Source organism: Trachymyrmex cornetzi, unplaced genomic scaffold, assembly GCF_001594075.2.
Source record: "Trachymyrmex cornetzi isolate Tcor2-1 unplaced genomic scaffold, Tcor1.1 scaffold203, whole genome shotgun sequence".
NCBI lineage: Eukaryota > Metazoa > Arthropoda > Insecta > Hymenoptera > Formicidae > Trachymyrmex > Trachymyrmex cornetzi.
Genome location: NW_017296669.1, coordinates 801,051 through 825,033, shown reverse-complemented (window position 1 = coordinate 825,033; position 23,983 = coordinate 801,051). Strand labels below are relative to the sequence as shown.

The following is a 23,983-nucleotide window of genomic DNA, read 5'->3' as shown; positions in this document are numbered from 1 at the left end:
TCATTAGCTCTGTTATTTGTTAATTTTTTTTGTATTTTAAAAATTGAAAACCTGTTTTAATAATTAATGTTTATTACTTATTTATTATTATTATGATCGCGATTAGGTCATCCCGCTGAATTTATCAGCATGCGGTAGGAGACGATTAGGCATTCAGCAGAGAAAGCAGTTTTGCAATTGTTGTAAAATTTTTCAATATGATTGGTTTATACATTTAAATCCATAAGGAATCAATTGTATTAAAAAATTCTTTACAACAATTGAAAAGCTACTTTCTCTGATGAATGCAACCATTGACGTATTACATGTATTCGCGGTGTTATTGAATACTTATAAAGTAAGTAATGTAAGTAGGAATACGGGTGAAGAAAGGTGTGAATATGACGCGAATAAATGAAAATGCGAGTAGGTAGGACAAGTATGGATAGATAGAGACTGTATCGGTAGGGATAATAAATATGGATAGGTAGGGATAACCACAACCATCTAAATTAAAAAATTAAGTTATTACAAATTAAATGACACTTAAATAAATTTCGCGATCGGGTAATTAAATTTTATTTTAAAAATAAAACATAATATATCACATATTATATCTAAACAGTGAACTATAATATGTAGGTAGGAATATACGGACCTCATCTGTACATACTTGATAATTGGAAAGAAGGGATTAAAAATTAAATAAAATTTTTAATTAATTTTAAATTTTATTTAATTTTTTATCAGTATCCCGTTCCAATTATCAAATATGAAAATAAACAAAAATTAATTTTAAATTTCATCGCCTTTTCAACTCTCCTGAAATCGAACTTTCCTATATTAAAATTGGCGTGTCACGTTTTTTTGAAGTCTCTTTTCAAAGGGGTGTTGGAGTACTCCGATTTCGATGTGGCTTCATATTCGGAGGTTTTAGGGGTCGCTCGTTCCGATTTCGTGGCTGTAGGATCATAATGTAAATTTATTTATCAACAATGTCGAAAAATAGTTTTTTCTTCACATTTATAATTTGTGTTGTACCACGTCTACTTTCGACGATACGATTTTATCGGCGTTACGGGGGGTCTCGAAAATGGATGTGGTACGTAGTTCCCGCAGCTCGAAAATGGACGTTGGTGTCGCTAGTGTACGGGGGATTAGATTAGAAGCATTACAGGAAAATGGCTGGAATGGCCGCTCTCAGGTCTCTCTCTGGCATAAGACACGTTATCGAAATATGTATAATTCGTTCCACTTGTACAGCGAAGTAGAACATACGTTCGGGTAGAATGTAGATACTTGCGTTTGATTTGATACTGTGAGCGACATCTGTGAACGGTGAGGCTTAGTTTACACGAGTGTAGAGTTTCTTACATAAGAAACTGATAACATTATCAACGGGAGTTAAGGTTAAGGGAAAGGTCTACTCGTTGCTTCGTGCTCCCGGTATTTTGACAGGAGATGAATGTCACAACACAAGATGAGAGGAATCAGGTTACGCGTAAGAAGATGCTTGATCTGCACGAAGTCCGCGTGGGAAAAGTTCCGCAGGATTCGCCGTGGTTAAGAAGCATTCGCTTGCACTACGTGCATGATGGTCAATCCAAGAATTGGGACGTAATAACGATGCATGACAGCGTGTGTATAATTGTCTTCAATACAAGTCGAATGAAGCTCGTATTTGTTAGACAATTCCGGCCAGCAGTGTATTACTCATTCCTACCAGAGAAGCAAGAGGCGATCGACGTCAAGCGTTATCCCGCGACACTGGGAATAACTTTGGAACTCTGCGCTGGTATCGTGGATAAGGATAAATCTCTCGTCGAGATCGCAAGAGAAGAGTTGAAGGAAGAGTGTGGTTACGAAGCACCCATTTCATCATTTCAACAGATTCTTACCTACCTGTAAGTCTGAAATATATACTTACTACGCTCTAGTCACATGACTTTTGTCATAAATGTATGTAATAAATGAAGCTATTTATTAAGTTTATAAGTAATGAGAGATGTTTCTATACATATAACTTGCTCTCTGAATAAAATAAATTATGTCTAGAATATTTAAGTATTAAAAAATGTAATTTTATGTTTTCTAGATCTAGTGCTTCTGCTAGTGCAAAGCAAACTCTTTTCTATGTAGAAGTCACGGATGACATGAAGATACACCCTGGTAAGTTCAACCGTAAAACGTTCTTAAAGTAATATTTTGTCAAGTAGTTTCAAAGAATATTTTTTCATAATATAATATCGACGTAAACTTTCTTCCAAATATATAACAAAATTTGTAATCCAACTTGACTTTCATTGTCAAAGGTGGTGGCGACGAGTCCGAGGGTGAAGTCATAGAAGTGGTGGAATTAAGCATTCCTGAGCTAAAGGATTATATGAGAACCAAAGAAGTACTGAGTCCCTCCAGCTTCCTCCATGGTGTGTCTTGGTTTCTACTTAATAAATCTGAGTACTGTTAATTAGAATAAAGCTAAAATTTATCTTGCTCGGGCCTCTAAAATAAATTAAAGAATGGTAAATTAATTGCAAGTAAAAACAAATGCTATTGTTCAACCGTATTTATTTACAAATAGAGCATTTATACACAAGCAATGACGAGATAGTTGCACAATTTAAGTTACATAAAATTACAAGGAGACTGACTTCAATTAGTATTCAGTTCATCCTTTGTGAATTGAGAGCTAACCCATGCAAGACCCCATTTTAAATTTGTCAGTAGGAACTTTAAGGCCTTGGTCCACTGTTCTTCCGAATTGAATTGTATTCTGAAAAAGGAAAAGAGAAAGATTATATACTTCTTGTATTATAGGTAAATTTTTCATATATGAATTAAGTTGAAGATTTATTAACACTCAAACATACTTTATAGAATAAGAGTTGCCTGTTGCGGAATCTTCAATTTTACCTCGATCCATTCTATATGGTAGACAAAATTCACTGTCTCCTTTTTCTACTTGTTCTTTAAATTGTTGTAAACAATCCAGAAATGCTACCATAGCTGCATCAAATTTTGTGTCCCATAAAAATTTAAATCCTCCACTTCCATATAGTGGAAGCTCTTTATTTTGATCCAAAGCCTCAATATAACTGTGATTGCCAAATGGCACTAAACGAAAACGCTTGAACGTCAAATTCATTTTGCGCGCAAGGGCCACTAGTAAAAGGGTTGTTTGTCCCCATGCGGCATTTATCTCGCTCCAATCCACTGGTGCGCTCGGCAATCGTCCTAATCGAAATGAATTTATAGTCCCAAAGTGACCTGAATGCCAAATGTGAAATGTGGCGTTAAAGACATTCGTTTTCTTCAGCCTTTCGAGTTGCGAAGCTGCATACGCCAGTTGATTGTCTAGACTGTGAGATAAAAAAATTCGACTTTACGTAATATAATAGAAATAAAAATATTAATAAACAATTGTTTTACTTGAAAAACAACGATATTTTAGTATGTTTTAGGATATTTTACCTACCTGCGACATTCATCGTCAGCTAACATGAGATCTCTTCTGTGTTTTGAATATTCTTTCCAATACCTGTCCTCCTCACTTTGCAATCTCTCCTTTTCTCTTTCTTGTTCCGCTATGGCATTCCTAGTAGCTATTTCTTCTTTTCTCAATGCCTCCAATTCCCTTATCAATCTTTCTTCTTCGGCCTTTACATCCTGTAATTCTTTTGTGAGATTCTCCATTTCTACATCTTCATGTCCCTGATATTGTTGCTCAATTTCTAGTTTCTTTAGGTATTCGTTATAATCTGACCACTCTCCTTCTGTCATTCGTAATTGTTGATCCATTAATAGCAAAAGGCTATCTGTACATTCATCGCAAAGTGGATGATCTGCTGAACTGCTACTGCTGAGAATATCAAATAATGTTGCTCGTACCTAGAAAAATACAAATATCAATTTGCAGCTACAGTTAAGATTTTTTTAATTATCTGTATACCTTTAAATGATGACTTAAGCTTTCCGTTTCACCAGAATCGCCAACCAACATAAATCCATTTGTACCATTTCCTGATTCAGTCAATCTGAATGGTGGAACCAAGTGCTCTATACTGTCACTTTGAGGTTCTAATTCTCCGACAACTTGTTGTTGTATAGGAACTACAATAAATTGATAATCACAAAATTAGCTATACTAGACAATTGTAGTAAATTAAGTAATTATACTTGTATTCTGTTGTTAGACGTTTAAACATATATAATTAACAGCTAACATAATTTCTTTTTGTATACTGAATGACAATGCATGTAAAATTTAGATAGATGTATCGTGTAAAAGTCATTGTTTACACACATAAGTGCACAATGTTAGCTGCATTTATCAATGGAGTTCGTGCTTGCTTCAAAATTATTAGGGGAAGTTAGATTATTAAGAGTGTTCTTGGAAATATAGATTAGCACGTGACACATTAGTCATAAGCATCCAGTGCAAATACAGAAGCGTTATCAACACGAAGGTATCGAGTGGGGCAATCGGATCAGTGATGAATGTCCAAGTTGCCAGTAGAAAATAGAAATTACCTACGTGAGAGTTCTGCCAGGGTGTGCTCCCCAAGGTGATCGAAACTCGAGTCTAATTTCAACGGTTGCAGACATCGTTGGCATGCGAAACTGACGTTTGTCTTTAAGTCTACCATATCGCGTACGTCTCTTATCGAAGAAAGCTGCTCCGTGCAACCTGTCCGTGCGCGTCGTTATTTACGAATACCAACGAATACGCGTCTGCTACTGTCTACGACGCTGAGGTCAGCTGACGGTGCCTTGTCGAACAACCATCAGTTGGCGCTGTCATATCAGCGTCGTGTCGATATCTCTTTTCTTATCACACGTTATATACTTTTATCGCTTTAATATAGTATATGAGAACTATTATACGCGAAAGGGAATCAATGGATGACGTTTATAATATATTTTTATAATAGGCGCATTTTCTAATTTTCTAAATCGATAGATAACTATTCTTGTTATCCATTGTCGATAATAATGTCATGTTTCTATATAGTTATATATATTTGATTTATATAAGATGAGAGATTTCTGATATGTTCGAAAAGTCTAGCAATTAAATATTATTATGGATAGAAAACACGATAATTCCGATAAATAATATTAAATAAAAAAAAAACCATTGATTTTATGTACGGGAGTATGTTGAAAAGTGCGCTCCTGAATTTACACGCGCCATCTATGATCAGTGCGCTGCACCAATATGCAAAGTTGCGTTTCGATTTGAAATTGCCAGTTATTAATCGCGCGCGCAGCGGCTGATAGATCCCGTGATGTAACTGCTCCGCACGTTCCGTGATCGTTTGCGTCCTAGAGAGGTTTTTGTGCTCGTCCTGTCGCGAATGCATGTTGCAAAGTGTCGGACGTTCGTAAGGCACTTGACCGCGATCGTTGTTATACGTTAGTATCGCGATTTTGATCTCGCCATTCCGCGTCTGTGCATTTAGAAGGAACGGCGTCACCTCCGCCATATTTGTCATTGTCACTTCTCGCCAAAATTCATCGAAAATACGAGTTGTACAATCGTTGCAGGGTATGTACTTATCGCTACACTCTAGTGTTTTCGTAGCACGGAAAATTTATCTCGGAATATGATATATCGTGTTAATAGGACGAAAACACGACAATTCGTCAAGTAAACTTCGTGCAATCGTAGCGTTGCTTCAATGATGAATTCTTTATAAATCAACACATCTATTTACGTAATTAGTAGTAAACGATCAGTTCTTTGCATCCACGATCATCGCTTATATGTTTGTTCTGTTAGTTAAACTGTTAGCGAAATCGCCGTAGTTGATAATTTATAATATTAAGTGAAAACTGACCGATGAGACTAAATATATACTAAGTGAAAAAAACGCCATAGTTCTTCGTGCCTGATAATACTTTTTGTGAATTTATACAATTTTTAGTTCAAGCTGTATACTGATTAATTATTAATTTCTTGAAATACAATTCTAAAATGCAGTTGGAGTAGTGATATTACAAATTAAATTGCCATGCAATTTAATATTATTGCTGCAAATAAGCATCTTTGTTAGAAAGCTATTAATGATTTGATGCTAACATACATCAATAATTACTGTAATCATAAAAACTGTAAATAATTTATTGCGAGAAATATTATTCCAGCTGAGATTTAAAACACAGAAGATATCTCTTGTAAGTTAAGGATGAATGTTGCAAGTAAATAAAATATCCCAAAATATATAGGTAAGCATTATTTTTTGTATTGAAAATATATAATCATATTACAGATAATTAAAAAATGGATCTATTAAAATATGTGTTAAATCTATACACTTTTACATATATTTAATTAAATATATGTAAAAGTAAAAAAGTTTCAATTTTTTTGTTTAGAAATTGAAAAATTATTTTGTACAATTTTTGCATCTGTAAGCCGATGCATGTTATTGTGATGTTACCGACTATTGACAGTTTTTAAAATTATTTTTTAAATTTCATTTGATAATTACAAAACATTATATGGAGAGCTGATATCTAATAATGTTTTACTAATGATCATATGCAATAGTTTAACTGAACATTATAAAAGAAACGTATACATTATCGTTTAAAGGTAAAAGTTTATGTAATACTTTTAATGTGATTAGTTTGTATAAATTTATTATATCTAATAAAAAATTAAATGTTTTACATAAGTAATTATTGATGTATTTAAAATTAATTTTTTTCAGGAGACTGAAAATCTTCAGGGTATTGAACTATTTTCGAGTTACACAGAGGGTGCTCGGTGAGTACCAATTAAATGCTGCACTCTGGTGGCGGTGATTTTAGCTTTAGCACTAGCAAATCTATTTCTCAACTTATTTTTTACTTTTCAATTATTTACATATTTTATTACTTTATAATGGCTCTTTTATACAAAGATATTCTATATTAAAACAAATTTATCTAAAAAGATGCTTGTGAATTAGAATTGTATATTTTTATACTTGTGAAACATTGATAATTTATTTTTTAATGAAAAAAATTGTATGATTTTTTTCAACATAATTGCTCGTATCGTAGATAATTTAAAATATCGCAGAAAAAAATTTATTTTAATATACATATACTTCTTTTGTCTAATTATCGTGAATAAATTTTCCTGAAATCTAAACAAAAATGTGTTGCAGTTATAGATTTACTTGTGCTATTATTTGCATGATTCAATGAGATTACGTTGTATCTTTATCATCTTAAATATGCATCGTTATAAATACACGTCAGAAATCCTCTCTTGCTTAACTTTAAATTTTATGTGACGTGCGAAAGAATTACTTCCCAATGACAAAGAGCACGATGGAAGTTAATATTTATATGACGGCCGGTAGCTAACACCAATGCCACCAATTGCCATGTACAAGTTTATGTTAATGTTGACGAGCATTTTAAGCGATATTTCGTCACGTATGCATAAATATCGAGTGGCTGCCAAGAATCAACAGGTGGCAGCTCGTTTCTGTTTCTTCGCTCGTGCTCTCGCTCGCGCGATATAACTTGAGTTTCACGCGTATTCATCACCCGACGCCCATTAGCCAGTGCGCAATAACAATCGGCGTTTTCCAAATGTAATCGCGCGAAGCTTACTTCTCTAATAACGGCTACGACCTCCATCGCTTTCTTGTCTACCGCCGATGAATTATTATGCGAGAGCTTTTTACCGGTGCGCTTTCTACCGCTCCGTACGCCGGAGAAGCGCAACGAATCGCCGACTCACAAGCCCGTCGTTCACCCGCGATCTACCTCCTCGGTTCTCTCTTTCTCTTATAAATGTTGCCTGAGATTTAATATAAAACTAAAAAGATATTTAATAAACCAGAATCCTACTCGGAATATCGCTCTCGGAGCGATCTCACTGGGAATTAAATTTTAAGATAAAAAGAGGAAAACGATTTTAAGTATGTGCGACTATCAGCTCAATTTTTTAGCTATGTATCTTGAGATTCATTATAGAAAAAGAATATTTAATAAATCTGGCTTTTTCTATGAATTTTAAAATTGGTTCAACTTGAAGCTTTGAAATAAAAAAAAGGCATAGTATACTAAAGTATTTTTATTCGATGGTTCTTTTCAATTCAATAATACAAAACGATTAACTGAGAGTGAGGTTACATCAAATAAAAAAATAACATTGATTCCTTGGTACGATTGTATTAATTAATCATCGTGTAAGGCTTATTCCATTACTGTTTCTGCTGACTACAGTATACTTGCTAAAGAAACTAATGCAAATTGCATTAGGAAGTTTAATTACTTATCGGGAGCGAGTTTCGCACATCGGTGCGGACGAGCGAAGATAAATCTGCAAGGGTACCCTTGCATTAGCGTGCATATTTGTCATGCATCATGCACTCGAGTATTCTTGCAACGCCTCGCGGCCTGCAACTTAGTTACAAACGTGATTGCATTGGTAAGCAACGAATACGTGAGACGAACAAACCACATCCTGTGGTTAATAATACGCTATATTTCCGCTTAGCAATACATTACAAATATATGCTCTATACATGCGCTATTCTTGCAATTTGCCGTTTCTTATAAGAATTGTGTCAAATTAATATACTTGATATTAGTTTCAATATTACGTTTGAGAACGTTTGATATATATTTTACATCTTCAAGGTAAAACAAAGAATATTTTAACGCGTATAATACTATAATAACAATTCATAGGAGATTCGCTCATAAACAAATTTAAATTCTTATTTATTGTTTTTACCATGATGACATTTTCTGTTACATCGAATTTTTGAAGAAATCAAACGTGTCCTTCCTTTTGATCGTCAAAGGTCTCCGTTCTTTATGTAAATTATTCCATCGTATCCATTTATGCAAGTTAAAATATTCGTGATAGTGTATGTACGAGTACGTATGTATGTATAAAAGATGCAAAAGAGAAAGATCGATTAAGCATTGATCGATCAGACGGGAGCGAGATCCATCGATTGTTCAGACCATCGTGTTGCACGAAATCGTGGATGGAAATCGAAGCGGTTGAAGCGAAGAGCGGGAGTGCGTGCGTTACACGTGCAACTTTGGAGAGGGTATAGCTCGTCGGTGAAGAGGTCGGTGCGGACTGCGGAGGGAAAGTTGAAGAAGGGTGGGCGGCGACCGCTTGGAACGGAGGAGTGCCGTAGGGGCCGACGCGAACGAAATCCGTTGAGTTTGAGCCGAGCTGAGTGAAGCGCGGGCGTCACGACGACATCGGTTGGCGTCGCGGCTGGCCTCCGCCAATCCGTCCCTCAGCGGCCATGTTGGCCGTGTACCTGGGGCGGAGCACTGAGTGCCTGCTCGTTCTCTCCATCCTTGTCACGTGTTTCACGCTCGAGCTCCTCTCGCCTCCTCCTCCTTCTCCTCCTCCTCTTCTTCTTCCTCCATCGCTTCTTCGTCTACCTTCTCCGCCTTCCTTACCGTCTTCTTCACTTTCATCATCTTCTTCCTTCTCCTCCTCCTCTTCTTCTTCTTCTTCTTCTCCTTCTTCTTCTTCTTCACCTTCCTCTTTCGCCGCGTTACCAGCACGATACTCTTGCTCCACTACTGGTACACCGTGGGTGCGCCAGATCGCAGGTTGCATCTGAACTGCACCTGCGATCAGTGACGTAATGCCGTCCAGGCCGCACGGCGAGTCACTTTCGATAGCAAAGTATAGGAGGAATATATAATTTAAAATCGTACATTTTCATTTAAAGATCATATCGTAATTTTAAGTGAAATAAGTATCTAATTTTTAAAACTCACGATCGGTTAAAAAATTAGAGAGAGAGAGAGAGAGATGGGGGAGGGAGGGAGATTCTGTATTGCATTATAACCATCAATATTAAGAAACATCTCTTAGCATATGTTTAATGATGAAAAGATTATCTCAAATCAGAAATTATCCATCTCGATAAAAATATAATTGTAATTATACTTTTGTCAAGATGGATAATTTCCTAGTAAATTGCGTTCCATCCTTGCAATCGCAAGATGCACTTTCGCAAGAACAGACTCTTCTCTTTTTTGCTTTATCTCTCACTCTCTCATTGTACCTATACAATATCGGCTGATTTACGACGCGCTTACTTCGCCGATGAAGGGGCTCCGCGCATAGGAAAACACTGTACGGCAACGACATTGCGCGCGCACTTGGCGTTCGTTTCGTTTTACGATTACGCGAATCGCGTGTAATTGCCGGGGTCCAACTTGGCCGGCGGCCTTCAACTTCACTTCTTCGCGGCGCGTCAACTGTCCCATAGATCTTTGCGGCGGATAAAGAGAGCCGGAGTAATTGTGTACGGGCGATCGCCGCCGTTGCTTTGGCTGCGCCAAGTTCAATTATAATACTGGCGTGGAGTTATGCGTGAGTTGCGGCCGACGACTCCGACGACTCCGCCGACGTCGATTGCACTTCTGGCCACTTCTGATCCGAGACTGGAAGCCTGTTATTTCGCCTTTTACAAATCAATTAACACAATATAGGCGGTATCACTCGCGGGCCCGCTTTCGGAAATTACTTGTCCAGTCCGTCCAAGTGATTGGTTACACGACAACTGCGAGATCACTCCGCAATTAATTCCCCGCGACTTATACGAGTTATTAAGTAAAATTAATTTTTCAAGCCTGGCTTATTATCTGTATGATTTTTTCTCACGCAATCGACATAAATTGTGATGCTGAAATTATACATTGAGAATCCTTGCTGTCAGTTTTTACGCGAGTAAATTTTCCAGAGACATCATATTGTGCGCGATAGCTCGAGTTTATTACGCGAAGATACGTAAAATTAATTGTTTACGGGAGAGGATGATTTATATCTCAGTAACTACAGCAGATAAGAAGTAAATGTCGAAATTAGGCGAGATAAAGTAATATCCTTGTACTGATAATGATAATTAATTATTTCATGCATTCAACAAAAAATATTTCGAGCAAAATATCGTTTGTATTTATTACAGACTTTATATACAGATCTTACACAAGCTGATTTCATTAGTAGTTGCATTAGCAAAATCAATCCAAAAGACTCAACATCTTATTTTAAAAAATTTACGAAAAGTTATGCGGATATATAGAAAATTGGATAATTTTGCTCGAAAAAAAATGCTTCAACGAAATAAGAATGGAAAAGTTTTCAGTTCTTCCATCTGCTGATACACAATCCAGTTGCTAGTATCCCGTCCTGTTACCACCAAACAATGGTTGATTTGTGCTTTCGTAGGAGAAACAGCAGCGAGATATCACGCCTGCGTATGATTACGCGAGCCAGATCCTCGATCGCGATATCGCGCGAGCATTGTTAATAAAACCACGCTGCTGCAATTTTTCCGGCAGCGACTTTACTTTGTCAGAGCAACGGATGACGATCGTATCTTGCGTATAGCCGCACTGTACGCACCCTCGGCTCGAAACACGGCTCGAACGCGCGCAATAATTTTCTCGAATAGAAGCCCGTTTAATACAGAAGCCCTCCGGGTACAGCAGTTTCTTGTTCCTCGTGCTATCTTTACTGCGTACGGAACTGCGTTCGTTATGCCGCTCAATAGGATCTTGTTACCAGCTCTTGTTATATAAAAATTATTGAATAAACTCGGAGAAAAACAGCTTGTATTGCACATAAAAATGAGTTGAAGCTTTGAGTTGAAGATTTGTAATTTTAATGCAATTACATATAAAATGTATAAATTAAATTAATTAAATAAATTCAGAAAGCATGAAATCTACTGGAAAAATCGAGTGCTATTGTACGACGTTATTTTATTGTCGATTGATCAACTTGTGACTCAATATCCTAATCGCGCTTTTTTCTTTCTTGCGTGTTATAGTTTCGCACGAACTCTAAATCGATTTACTTCTTTCGAGATGGTTGTTGTGAATCAGTAGTTAATTCATTGCGCGAGAAACATAGAGAACCATGAGGAATAATTAGTATGCCGTATATATCATTCGCGATCGCGTTATTAGTCGGGCGGTCGAACATGAGCAAGCCAACTGGGTTTATTTTAGCAAAGGGTTTACATCAGATGATCGAATCCGTTGGCACGCTTGGCCGAGCTCGATCCAGCCAAACATCGGCGATTCGATGTTTACACCGCGAGTATTTATGGGCCACGAACCGCCCACGAGAGTTCGTTTTCGGAATTCAGAGCATCCCCGCGGCGAGTCGATCGACTCGGGAACCCCTCCGGTTGACCCCCTAAGATACATTCAGTCACGAAATACTCAGGATCGTAGTTACTCTAAGAATGTTTCGAGAAACACAATCGGGATTGATTTAGATGGAAATCGAGTCATTTACATTTCCAGTTTATTACTTTTGCGAAGAACTCGGACTCTTCTTACGCGTAAAATGATGACGATTGTTTTTATTGCTAATATAAAACTTGATTGCTCAGGTTGAAGATCAGGCAGTTTCTGTCGCCTGTGAATAAGCAAGACAAATATTTCCAGTACACTAAATGCAGCCACCAATTTCCACATGTCGGTACATGGAAATAAATATTGTGAAAGAGAAATTTTCATGAATCATGAGATTTTGAATGCGTTGCTGCGCCATAAGTCACTGACCGTAAAAGCACCGAGTTTGACAGAATAGGCGGGGTGGAGAGAAAAGTCGTTTTCGATCGAAATACCAATTTGCCTGATGGGGAAAAGAGATGAGTTATGTAGGAGCTAATAGTTCGAAGATAGATGCGTTATGGTCTCTATTTCAAGCTATATGACAGGCATGTGTGTAATATGCATATATATATATATACACACAAATATATATATATGTATGTCATGTGCTAATATATATATATATATATTAGCTATAAAGTTTTGTTTCGGACAGGGGATGGAAGCGGGTGAATGTAATGGTTCTGCTCGCGGCGCGGAAAAGCTTTGCTTCCGAAAAAAAAAAAAATGTTTATTTTTACATCGTGGCCTAGACGGTCGAACAAAATTTCTAACGGTAGAGAAAACAAATCACTCCGAATTCGATCTGTATATTTTGTCGGGTTACGCAAACATGCCGATACATCCGTCGAACGCATTGAAAGCGAATCGCTGAATTATAGGACCCTCGTGGGTGTAAACGCATTCCAATGTGATATCGCTCTCACAACATTCAGATGCTAATGTAACATGTATTACATAAGAACGTAATATAAAGTAATCATTACAAAATACTGTAATGAGAAAAAAAATTGATCTAATGATAATTAATTTGTGATAATTAATTCAACGAAAAATATTTTGAGTAAAATATCGTTTATATTTATTACTTTTATATGCAAATTTTATAGAAGATTACGTTAAACGTCATTTTCCTCAGAGTATATTCGATAATTTTTATAAAATATTATAACCAAATAAAATATACGTAGACATTAAAATTAACATAAAAAAATATTTAGCACTGAAGAATAGGATAATTGATTGTTGTCACTTGTAAAAGTGCCTGAAAGAAAAACACATGTCACTACTTTGCTCTGCAATGTTTTTCATTTAATTTTAATAGTATACATTCTTTTATTTAATGTGTTTCACTTACACTATATACAGAGATAGAAATCAATAACGTATCGCATCTTATGCATGTTGATAGTGTCAAGATATCATGACTGCAATGTCGTCCTGCACCAGTCGCTTGTTCATCCTAGACACTATGGTTTATGCGTATATAAGATCGGCGGATGCGTGTACGAATACGTGTGCAAGTGCGATGCGTTTATCGCGTTGCAACGTGCGTCGGGTGGCCTGCGCGCGGCAGGGGTCTCGCGTTCCGGACGTATATTTATGGCTGAAAAAATATTTTATCATAATAATACGGAGATACGGCGTACCGGCAGATCTCTTCTCTCTTCTCTTTCTCCCATGAAGATACCGGTGAAAATGAGTGCGCAAAGTCCGCGTATTTATAAAGAGAGGGGTTTGTTTCTTCTTTCTCGCTTCCTTTCCTCTCTTGCCTCGTAATCGTGAAACGATAGCTTAACGTGACCAAAAAAATTATTAGGATATCGATTGAGGGTTAAGTTCTGCGTTTCTCTGGAATTCATGTCTTCTTCCTTTTTTTTTGGTTTTGTCTTTTTATCTTGTAAAAATGCCATGCCACTGTATGCGCCCGGTACGGTGTTGGTTACCAACCAAGCCTGCAGTGTGCTGCGCACGCTAACGAGGCATAAACCGTCGAGAACGGTGTTATATCCGTCCTTCTCCTGCGTAGTGTCACGCAATACGAAGAAAATTAAGAAATTTGAAGAAAAAAAAAGTTGCGGTTTAACGATTGTGGGAGATATTCGTGGCCTGGGTCGGTAGAGGAAATATTTCAAAATGTAACTTGATAGCGTAAAAATGGACAGAAATTTTGGTGGAATCGTATATACAGGGTGTTAGTTAAGTATGTTCCCAAACTCAACAGAGCGATTCTTTGGTTTATTTCAAGTAAAAAAGTCCATATGAACATGTGTCCTAAACGACTTAGTTTCCGAAATACAGATGAATGTTCGCAAATGTTTGACGAAACGATAAATTGCGTTGGAGATATCTTCCTGCATAAATATGCCTTGCTTCATGTAAGTTACTATTCGCACAACCGTAAACAAAGTCAAAGTCAAAGTCACAAAATCAAAAATAGACTTCAGTCCTGATGTTGCTGCGGGTCAATTAGCTTGTACCTACGTTTTCGGGTCAAATTGTTTCAATCCATCAAAATCGATTTCATTATGCCTAAGTTTATAAATTTTGAAATGGCAGATATGCCCACCCCAATTGAGAATGAGAATGATTTGAGGAATCGAATAGTTGCTTCATGCGAGGCAATACGTAACACTTCTTTGAGCGTGTATACGTCAATCTTTGAAAAGAAGACTCGATGGATGTATCATGGCGCAAGGTGGACACATTTTCAACAATTCATCTAATTGTTTTATTTCGTCAGAAGAACTGAAGCTTGTTTTTGTTTTTCTGTTTTTGACTAGTTTTTGACTAGTTCAAGTTGTATTTCTTTCAAATAAACAGATTATTACTACACGTTTAAATTTTTTTATTTCGGAAACTACGCCGTTTAGGACACATGTTTATATGGACTTTTTTACTTGAAATAAACCAAAGAATCGCTCTGTTGAGTTTGAAAACATATTTAACTAACACCCTGTATATTATACATTCGATGCACGTACGATACGGGCGACTGGTTTCGGATTGTTTTAGGATTACGATTTTACGATCGATTCCCAATCGACTTTTTTAACTCCGTTTCAAAATCGCGATAACATCAACGATCGGGATAAAGCGCAATTTCACGTGCATGTTACTACAACCGCATAAATGTACAACGCACACCACTTAACGCATTAGTCGAAGTGGGTAAGGGCGCAAAATATTCTCGGTTAAGGTCGGTAAGTGCTTCGTGGTATCGTCTCTGGTTACGCGAGAAAGCCCTTTTCGCCAAAGTTACGACACCCTTATGCACGCAGTTACAACTGCGACTCCTAATTGCGATAGCGTCCTCGCATGCTTGCGCATGCCAACGGAATTTGCATAAATGGAAAATATCCGCAAGACGAGCGTCTATACCGAATCGAACATCGCGAATCCTGCATATGTATGACACACGTTAAAAAGCATGCAATTAATTGTTGCTAACTATCATGTGACCGTTCCTTTTTTCATCCTTAACATATCACCATTTACCAGATCTTTCAAACATAGCTAAAAATATTTAATTAATTCTCGACAAGAGAGAGAGAGAGAGAGAGAGAGAGAGAGAGAGAGAGAGAGAGAGAGAGTGTAAAGGAGTTTTTAATTAATGTTGGCAAGCATCGAAAAAAGGTAGCTTATTTATTAAGTTCCTAAAAGGTAATTCTGAAATATATATACCTATATATGTTCTAATTTTAAATAATCTATATAAATTAGGTATTTAACGTTCACGCATTACGATTGTGTGAAGAAAAAATTTTTTTAACAACATTTAAAATATAAATTTTCAATTTTTTCACTTATCTAGGTACAATACATATCTAATATATAGATCAACCATATTAAAATAGATTTAGACCATACGCTGAGAGAAAAATGTTTGGTATTTATAACTACAATTACATATCACTATAATTATGATTATTACTGCTATAATAATAGTAACAGTAATTATGTATATAGTTCTACCAACAAATGTATATAGTTGGCAACCTAAAATGACTATAATTATAGTTGTTATAACCATAAAATAGTTGAAATTACCATAAAAATGATTCAAGTGATTATAATTTTATAGTTATATTTGGGGACAACCATATTTTTTATGGTTGTCCCCAAATATAATTATAGTTGTTATAACCATAAAATAGTTAAAATTACCATAAAATAGTTAAAATTACCATAAATGGTAATTTTAACTATTTTATGGTTATAACAACTATAATTATAGTCATTTTAGGTTGCCAACTATATATATTTGTTGGTAGAATTATATACATAGTTACTGTTACTATTATTATAGCAGTAATAATCATAATTATAGTGATATGTAATTATAGTTACAAATACCAAACATTTTTCTCTCAGTGTAAAGCAAATCGTCGGATATTTACGATGGCGCGAACGGCGAAACACGTGCCGAAGAACGTAATATAATTCATTTTGGTATAAGTTTAAACGCATATATATATATATATAGGAGAAAAAAGTGCGAGGACGCAGTCATCGTCAGGTGCATCTCGTTTGTACAAGCGTGCGCTGACAAAACCTGATATCGCGTAGACTTTTTATTGCGATCGGCAGCTGGTGTACTTTATGTTTCTGAGGTATCTTTATCGTTACTAATTCCATCGAACACTTTTCGCTAACGTATTTTAAGACAGTCGTCGAACGATAAATGGAAATGGTCGCGGAAGAATGCACTCGGAAAGATGTAGTTCATTTACAACTTAACGAAGTTGTTGTAAAATTTTTTAGCAATGTATCATAAATGAAGATGTACGACCTATACCATTCGAGATTCGACGACACGATTATCTCAGTGGAGCGCGACTATCATTAATCACCATTTGATCATAGAATTTACATTACTTTGACGACGCCATTGGTTTTGTCTACTGTTATGCTGTCTACGCCAATGCATGGGTCAGAGAGGCGAGCTCAGTAGGGTTTCCGGATATTTTTTCTTGAAGACAAGGCACGCGAGAGAAGAGACAGATTTCCTATGTTTCTACCAATTACTAAAAATCTACGGGACGTGTGGGAATTAAGAATACGTAAAAGTCATTTATCGTTATCTTGATGTGGAACGATGGAATTTATTACAACTCAGATAGATTTGTATGATGATCACAATATGCACAAATTAATTTACTGAAAATTTAGAACAATTTTGTGATCATTTATGACATTATAAAAGAAAAAACGTTTATATTGAAATAAATATAAAATTTAGGTTATTTAAATTATTAAATTTTTTGTTATAGAATTATAAAAACATATGTATGAAAATATATCTTCAGATTTATAATATTCTTTTTTCGATATCACTATATGAAATATTTACATCATACATAATTAAATGATGCACATTTACAATTATCATGTGATGTTATAGAAAGCTTAAATAATTTTTAAATGTTTCTTTATTTTATGCCACATAAAGTAAGATAAATATACTGTAAAATTTGGGTAAATAAATGTCGATTTTGATGTACCGAATTTTGTTGAAAGGATTCGTAATCCTGATGTGATGTCATAGTAAGCATAAATGATTTGTAAATTTTTCCTTATTTTACGCCGCATGAAGTAAGATACTATAATTTTTACCAACAATGAGAAAATACGGTACTAAAAAATTCTGAAAAATCTAAAAAAAATTCTCACAATTCTATAAAAAGAAAATAAACAATTTTTGTCTCTTGCTATTTTTTCGTAAAGTTAATAGTACTTTAGTAAAAAATTATTGAAAACCAATCGGTGATTTTTGATAATTAATATCTTGTTAACTATTGCGAAAATTGTAAAATAGTAGAGGACTTTTCGTCTCACAATCAGTTTAGTCCGCTCTACCTGCTTACGCGTATTATCGGGAGTTATCAGACACCCTATATATACATACATGCTTATTACATACATATATGATCGGTACGAATGTCAAAATAAAATTCAATATATATCAAATTTAAAAGTGTTCATACAAGCGTGCAATTAGTTCAACGTTAGCGTAGGTAGGCTACCAACCCAAAGATCTTAGGTTCAAATCCCGTCGATACTCCATGCGTTTTCAAGAATATTTATAATTGCGTTAATTATAAGAATTTGTATTTACAGCAACTTCACGTTTATCTTAGAATTATCCAATGCTTTATAGATGAGCCGATTGTGATTCCAAATATTGTAGTCGTATTTAGTAGATCAGAAAACGAAATATCATGATGCAAATATGATGTAAATATGAGAAACAAAAATCTGATTCTTAGTGTCTCATATTTACATCATATTTGCATCATATTTCGTTTACTAAATATTACTGCAATATTTCGAATCATAATCGGCTCATCTATGAAGCATTTGATGATCGAAGACAACGTAAAGTTGCAGTAAAATTGATGTACATCTGTTTATCTAGGCTTTATTTTTTACGAAGATTTACGTTGCTTTTTTGTTGATTTACACTTTTTTACTTACGTGCCTTAAAAGAGTACCTTACCTATATACTACACGTCGAGTTAGTCGAGTTAGTAGCAAACAATCGGGCTTTATTTCAAGTTGAATACAGCTTAGGATAATAACTTGGTGTGCCGAAAAGATTTTTGTATAGAGAGTCGCGAATCAGTTCCGCATTCTGCAGCAAAGAATAATAATGGTTCCCCTCGAAGAATTAGTGAAAATCAAGGGCTACGAGACAGAATGCAGGTAATTCTGACGGCAGGTGAAATGCGTTGTTGTCCGCCTACATTCGACGGCTGTGGGTTACCTCCAGGCACTTAAACAAAAATCCTGGCGACTTCCCTTTTCTTCGTCGGTCTCTCTTTCTCTCGCATTGGTCACGATCTCGCGTCGATTTGAAAAGCGTGGCGAAGGGTGGCCCACCGCATTTTGCCTGGCATTATTTCGCCCTGCGGGTGATCCTTTTAGTTCTGCCTTTGCTTCTGACCTTTCCATCTTTCCATTCTCCTTACACTCTTCCTACGCTTTTTGTTTCTCTTTGACCTCTACCCAGACTGTTGCATTGTATTCTTTTATGAAGTCGTGCGCGCGACTCAGACTCGCGGAATGCTCCTGGTTATGATTTCTGCTTATTTTTGAACTGTCTTCCATCAAATCTGATATTTCCATAAATTACTTATACGATATATTTTTAATAGTGTTGTTAAATATGTATTTCATATTTTCACAGTAAGAGATGAAAATTATATTTTCGTAACAATGTTCTGTTTTTTATTTATTTCATATCTACGCGACAATTAGGCTAAAAGGATGATTATTCACAGCGTTTGTAAAAGTTGTAAAATATCGAGCAATACCATAACAACATATTTATTTTCTTTCATAAGTTTCAAATAAAATATAAATTCGATGGGTGCATTTACTGTGTAGCTTCTTCTGGAAAAGTCTCCGCTCTCTGCTCTCTCTCTCTCTCTCTCTCTCTCTCTTCCTCTCTCGGACGATGCAATTTATGCCACAATAGCTGTTGCCGCCGCGAGGTCAATTCGTGAAAGTATGCAGTGAGGGGGCAAATTGCGCGTTTACAAAAGGGCGTGCAGTGGCGGGGGTGGTTAAAGCGTTTAGTGCGGTTAACGGTGCGCCATAATCCAATTTATAATCTGAATTGCAACCTGCCTAATCCCATTATAAAGTCGCATTTTCATGCCACATGCGTGCGGTGTGTCCCATGCAAGGCATGCCGATTTGGTCAACATGGTAGAAACATCTCGCCACAATAAGCCGTAGTAAGCTCGGTCCAACTCATGTTTATAGGCCTACCAAATATCATTCCGATACTTTCTCGGATCTCTCCACATTGTCAACGCATATGTTTCGGTTATGTGATTTATTCGCTCGCTTCTTCTCAAGGAATTTGCTACATAATACGTTACTAGCAATTGGCTACTTATCTCGCTCGACTTAATTAGTACCTAGATAGAAGAGAGATATGTAATATTTTCCAAGTTATTAAATTAATGAATTGTATATAACGCCATTGATATTAATATAGAGCCAATGATATTAACATAATATTGCTGCAATAGGTTGTATATGTAATTTATTTATTATTAATATACACTACTTTCAAAAATCTTGATGTATAATTGAAAACAAAAAGCATCATATTATTATTTATAACTTTAAGGATTTTTTTTTTATGGAATATTGTATGTTGCGGTTTCAAGATAATTTATTAAAATTCCAAAACGTTCTTTAGTTTTAACAAACTTCTCATATTTACATACGTTAATCATATTATTTTACTTTGCTTGAGTGTGAGTGTCAATATCTATTTTCCATAGAACTATAATCAATTTCTAATATGTATATAGTCGTATAAGGTTAATTTGAATAGAATGTAAATGCGTTTGAAAGCCGCAGCGTTGCGACATGTTTAATGTTGAAGCTTTCATTCGATCTCGTGAAGAGTCAATACCGTTACATTCGACACGCCGGGAGAGAAAATTCGTCTCTAGGTTGTACATCGCTATATCGGGAACCCCCTCGTTTAAAAGGGTCGGCAGGAAAGCGCTCTCGCCATTACTCATTCTCCGTTCTGTTTAAAAATATCGTACGCGTGAAATATGGACCGAATTGAAAGTCTTTCCATGGCAAAGGACGCGGAAGACGGGATGGAGGGATCTAGGACGTGTTAAAAAAAAAAATATATATATATATATATAAAGGAGAAGAGTAACCAACCCCCTTCGTACACACAAGTCGCGCCTGGCCGAGAGGGAGAGAGCCCACGACCTGTGGGCATGTGTCCTGGGGATATTTGGAGACAATTAATCAAAGGATGGCTTACGAGAGGTGTGCTGCTCGTGAGAAATATGATGCGGAACAGTTTCTATCTGTCGTGCCGACCGGAAGGTTTAATTTCAATTATCCTCGTGCCACAGTTAATGACGCGTTTAAACATATGACGCGTTAAATAATTTATCGAGAGTCATACTTTGCGAAACGAAAAATTCCAATTATGGCAAAAGTTCACCTCGACACTATTCGTTAATATATAATAATACATACGTACTTATGTTCCATCGTATCTATAATAAATTTAATTTGTCATAAATAAATTTGTTTTACCTGTTTATAAATACCTATAGTATTTCTATATGGCAGTTTAAAATAATAATTTATTTCGTAAAGATGATTAATGATTTTCTTTTACGTAAAAAAATTGAACTTTCGAATATAAAGTCTTAGTAATGACAGATTTTCATAATTTAAACATGAGAAACCGTTGAGTAATCGGTTAGTAGTGTGACAATTTATTATTTTTCTTGCACCATCCGCACGTCGCGTTTCACCGAAAGCGAGTTTTTATCTAGGATACAGAGCAAACAACGAAATCAGTGATCACACCGTGCACGTTTCCTTGTTCAAACAGAGCAGGATTGCCGTTGCGAGCACCACCCCGCGTCATGAATAATCGGGTTTCTGTCTCTATGGTCCCTTCTGTTCTCTTTTTTTTACCGTCTCCCGCGCGATGCCGGTCGGCGAGGCGACCGACTTTAATCCCGCATGAATATGTAGAGGATCCGGATCGACTTGGACCCGGCCGTTTCGGCAGTATATATCCCCGGCTCTCTTAGATGGTGATGATCATCGCCGGACAGTCTCTATACCAACGTTTGTAATTATCATAAATTCACCGAAAGTACGCGCCGCATTGGCATGCTCGTTTAATGATGTAAGGAATTATTATAGACCGAACGCGCGTTTCTTGTCCGATAGGAATGTTCTTTCTCACTCCATCCATGTTTCAGCACGGTGATATCGATTAACTGGATGTCTAGGCGATACTTAACATCTACAAGAATAACGTCCCAAGTTTATAGACTGTAGCGCAGCTAATAGAGAGCTTCTTCGTGCAGTATCTCGCCGGACGTCGTAATGTTGAATATATGAATTGTCGGTCGAGAGTTCTCCTCGTGCGATAAAACATGTACATGAACGCAATCGTGTCATTAGATGCTTTGAAGCAGAACGAAAAAGGTGACGAAAAACAGTAGGAAATTCCGATGAGGCGTCATAAAGAGTTGACGGTTGTATATCATTGATACAAAACTGTTCGGACAGATTTCCCCAGGTAACAGGTGTATCCGCATTCTGGCAAGGTAATAATTAGTTTGAATGTCGGGATATAAATGTTCCTCCTAAATTTTCTTGGAGATAATGAAGCGTTTCTGGAGAGTCCATAAATAAGTCTCGAAACTATGTTTTCGGTGGCATTTTTTTGTCAACTCCCCGGAGAGTCAATGATGTTTCGAAAGTTATCGATGTTTAATATATGATTTAAAGTTGAGATAATAAGAATTGAATATGATTTTCGTATTATTTATTTTTATTATTCTAATAAGAGTCGACGACGGTGCTTTTTACTTCGAAGAATTTTTGTCCTCTAAAAACTTGTCATTTATGGCAATATTATAAAAATCTTTATTATCGGTGGCACTAATATCTATGTACAACATATTTCTGCTAGCTTAATAATAAAGGTATTCAATGTTTTTTTTTAACAATCCTACGCGAATTCAGGCCATCAAATGTATTGACTGTCTTGATTACGCGAGGACACTCTCGTTTGACACGCATACACGAAGTGGTACGTGGGATCAATACCGGTGGAATATCTGTCAATTAATCTTAAAAAAGTCGATTGAAAATTCGCTGCTGTATCATCGCTTTGGATCTTTTCAATTTCCGACTTGAGCCGAGCCCGCCTTATTAGATTCATTGATTTATTCGATCGACTGGCACAGAGAAATGAAAAAGCGGAATGACGGAAGAGTGAGGGAAACAGAAATATTCGTTTCAACTGTCATTCTGCTGTTTTAATTACGCGCTTCGTACATGCCTATCAAGTAAGTGACTAGAAGCTTCTTTTTCCGCGTTTTGGTAACAACAGATCTTTAAAAATTAATTAATATGCGAGTGGTGGTCAAAATATTATTAGATGACGATACAATTTAGAGAAAATTGTTATATTAAAACAAAATAAAAAAGAAACGTGGTATGATTATAACTATATGATCTTATTGTCAAAAGAGTCAACCTTTTGGCTGCTTTTTTCCAAACTTTACGACTTTCGTGATTATGAGAATACGATCATATTAAACAAAAAATGCCGTTTTGTGAATATAAAAGAATCTAGAAATCTAATAAGAAAGAGAAATATAATAGAACGAAAAAAGAAGGGAAAAAAGGACAACGAATAGCAGTCGAAGTAGTCAGTCACGACCAGTGGCCTGAAGGAATACCTCAAGTTTTTACTGTACTGCCGGTTTACAATGTTTGTATATATGCATTATTTGTCATAAAGCCGTTATGAAGCTATAAATTACCTGCAGAGTAACCCAAAAAACGTAAAAGACGTACGTGCATAAATGGTTTGGACGAGAATAAGTTTTCCTAACTTGTTTGTTCGGCAGTTGTCGGCACGGTACTTTCTGTCTTCTTTGAAGACTGAGGCGGTTAACAAAATTTAATGTCAAATAATTTATTACATGTTATAATTATGATTTATGATTTGAGTAATACGCGTAAATAAATATACAACATAAATTATTTTAGCACATTAATTCATACGTATTCATATATTAAAAAAAATACCTGCAAGTAATTTGTTCTTTAATTGATATAAAAAATTCTCTATTTCTTTAATTCTGTCTCTTTTTTCTCTGATTATATAAAACTAATACTAATGTTAAAAATAAAACAGCATATAGAGAATGTTGACAGTTGCAAAAAGTTATATATGAATCATGAATTTATTAAGTTTGAAATAATAAAAAAATTATTTTGCCAAAGTTATAAAAAC

At 35.8% G+C, this 23,983-nt stretch overlaps 3 protein-coding genes across 4 annotated transcripts in view; 2 read left to right on the top strand and 1 right to left on the bottom strand.

Annotated features, from left to right (window-relative positions):
• The first annotated feature begins 1,184 nt into the window (after positions 1-1,184).
• LOC108759693 (uridine diphosphate glucose pyrophosphatase) lies at positions 1,185-2,608 on the top strand. Its single transcript, XM_018505250.1, has 3 exons — positions 1,185-1,883; positions 2,075-2,148; positions 2,292-2,608. Exons 1-3 carry the CDS (start codon positions 1,441-1,443, stop codon positions 2,444-2,446), a joined length of 672 nt encoding a protein of 223 aa, XP_018360752.1. The 5' UTR covers positions 1,185-1,440; the 3' UTR covers positions 2,447-2,608.
• Positions 2,609-2,617: 9 nt separating this feature from the next.
• Positions 2,618-4,724, bottom strand: Atg6 (Beclin-1-like Atg6). 2 transcript variants are annotated; one of them, XM_018505248.1, is made up of 5 exons: positions 4,514-4,724; positions 3,929-4,089; positions 3,455-3,867; positions 2,850-3,338; positions 2,618-2,752 (listed from the first exon to the last, which is right to left on the bottom strand). In XM_018505248.1, the coding sequence occupies exons 1-5, from the start codon at positions 4,623-4,625 to the stop codon at positions 2,632-2,634; spliced, it is 1,296 nt and encodes a 431-aa protein (XP_018360750.1). In that variant the 5' UTR covers positions 4,626-4,724; the 3' UTR covers positions 2,618-2,631. The 2 variants fall into 2 exon arrangements, with proteins under 2 accessions (XP_018360750.1, XP_018360751.1); XM_018505249.1 differs by having other exon boundaries at positions 4,510-4,587.
• Positions 4,725-6,694: 1,970 nt separating this feature from the next.
• The window catches only part of hth (Meis homeobox homothorax), a 446,666-nt gene continuing 429,377 nt past the window's right edge, over positions 6,695-23,983 (top strand). The window contains exon 1 of the mRNA XM_018505263.1: positions 6,695-6,751. The gene's annotated coding sequence lies outside the window, so the exon portion shown is untranslated. The remainder of the gene's footprint in view (positions 6,752-23,983) is intronic.

Coding starts and splice junctions, on each gene's coding strand:
- Atg6 (XM_018505248.1), bottom strand. CDS start 4,625: ATGGTAGACTTAAAGACAAACGTCAGTTTCGCATGCCAACGATGTCTG. Junction 4,090..4,513: donor CACCCTGGCAGAACTCTCAC/GTAGGTAATTTC, acceptor AATTTATTGTAG/TTCCTATACAACAACAAGTT. Junction 2,753..2,849: donor GGCAACTCTTATTCTATAAA/GTATGTTTGAGT, acceptor TTCCTTTTTCAG/AATACAATTCAATTCGGAAG.
- LOC108759693 (XM_018505250.1), top strand. CDS start 1,441: ATGAATGTCACAACACAAGATGAGAGGAATCAGGTTACGCGTAAGAAG. Junction 1,884..2,074: donor CAACAGATTCTTACCTACCT/GTAAGTCTGAAA, acceptor TATGTTTTCTAG/ATCTAGTGCTTCTGCTAGTG. Junction 2,149..2,291: donor TGACATGAAGATACACCCTG/GTAAGTTCAACC, acceptor TCATTGTCAAAG/GTGGTGGCGACGAGTCCGAG.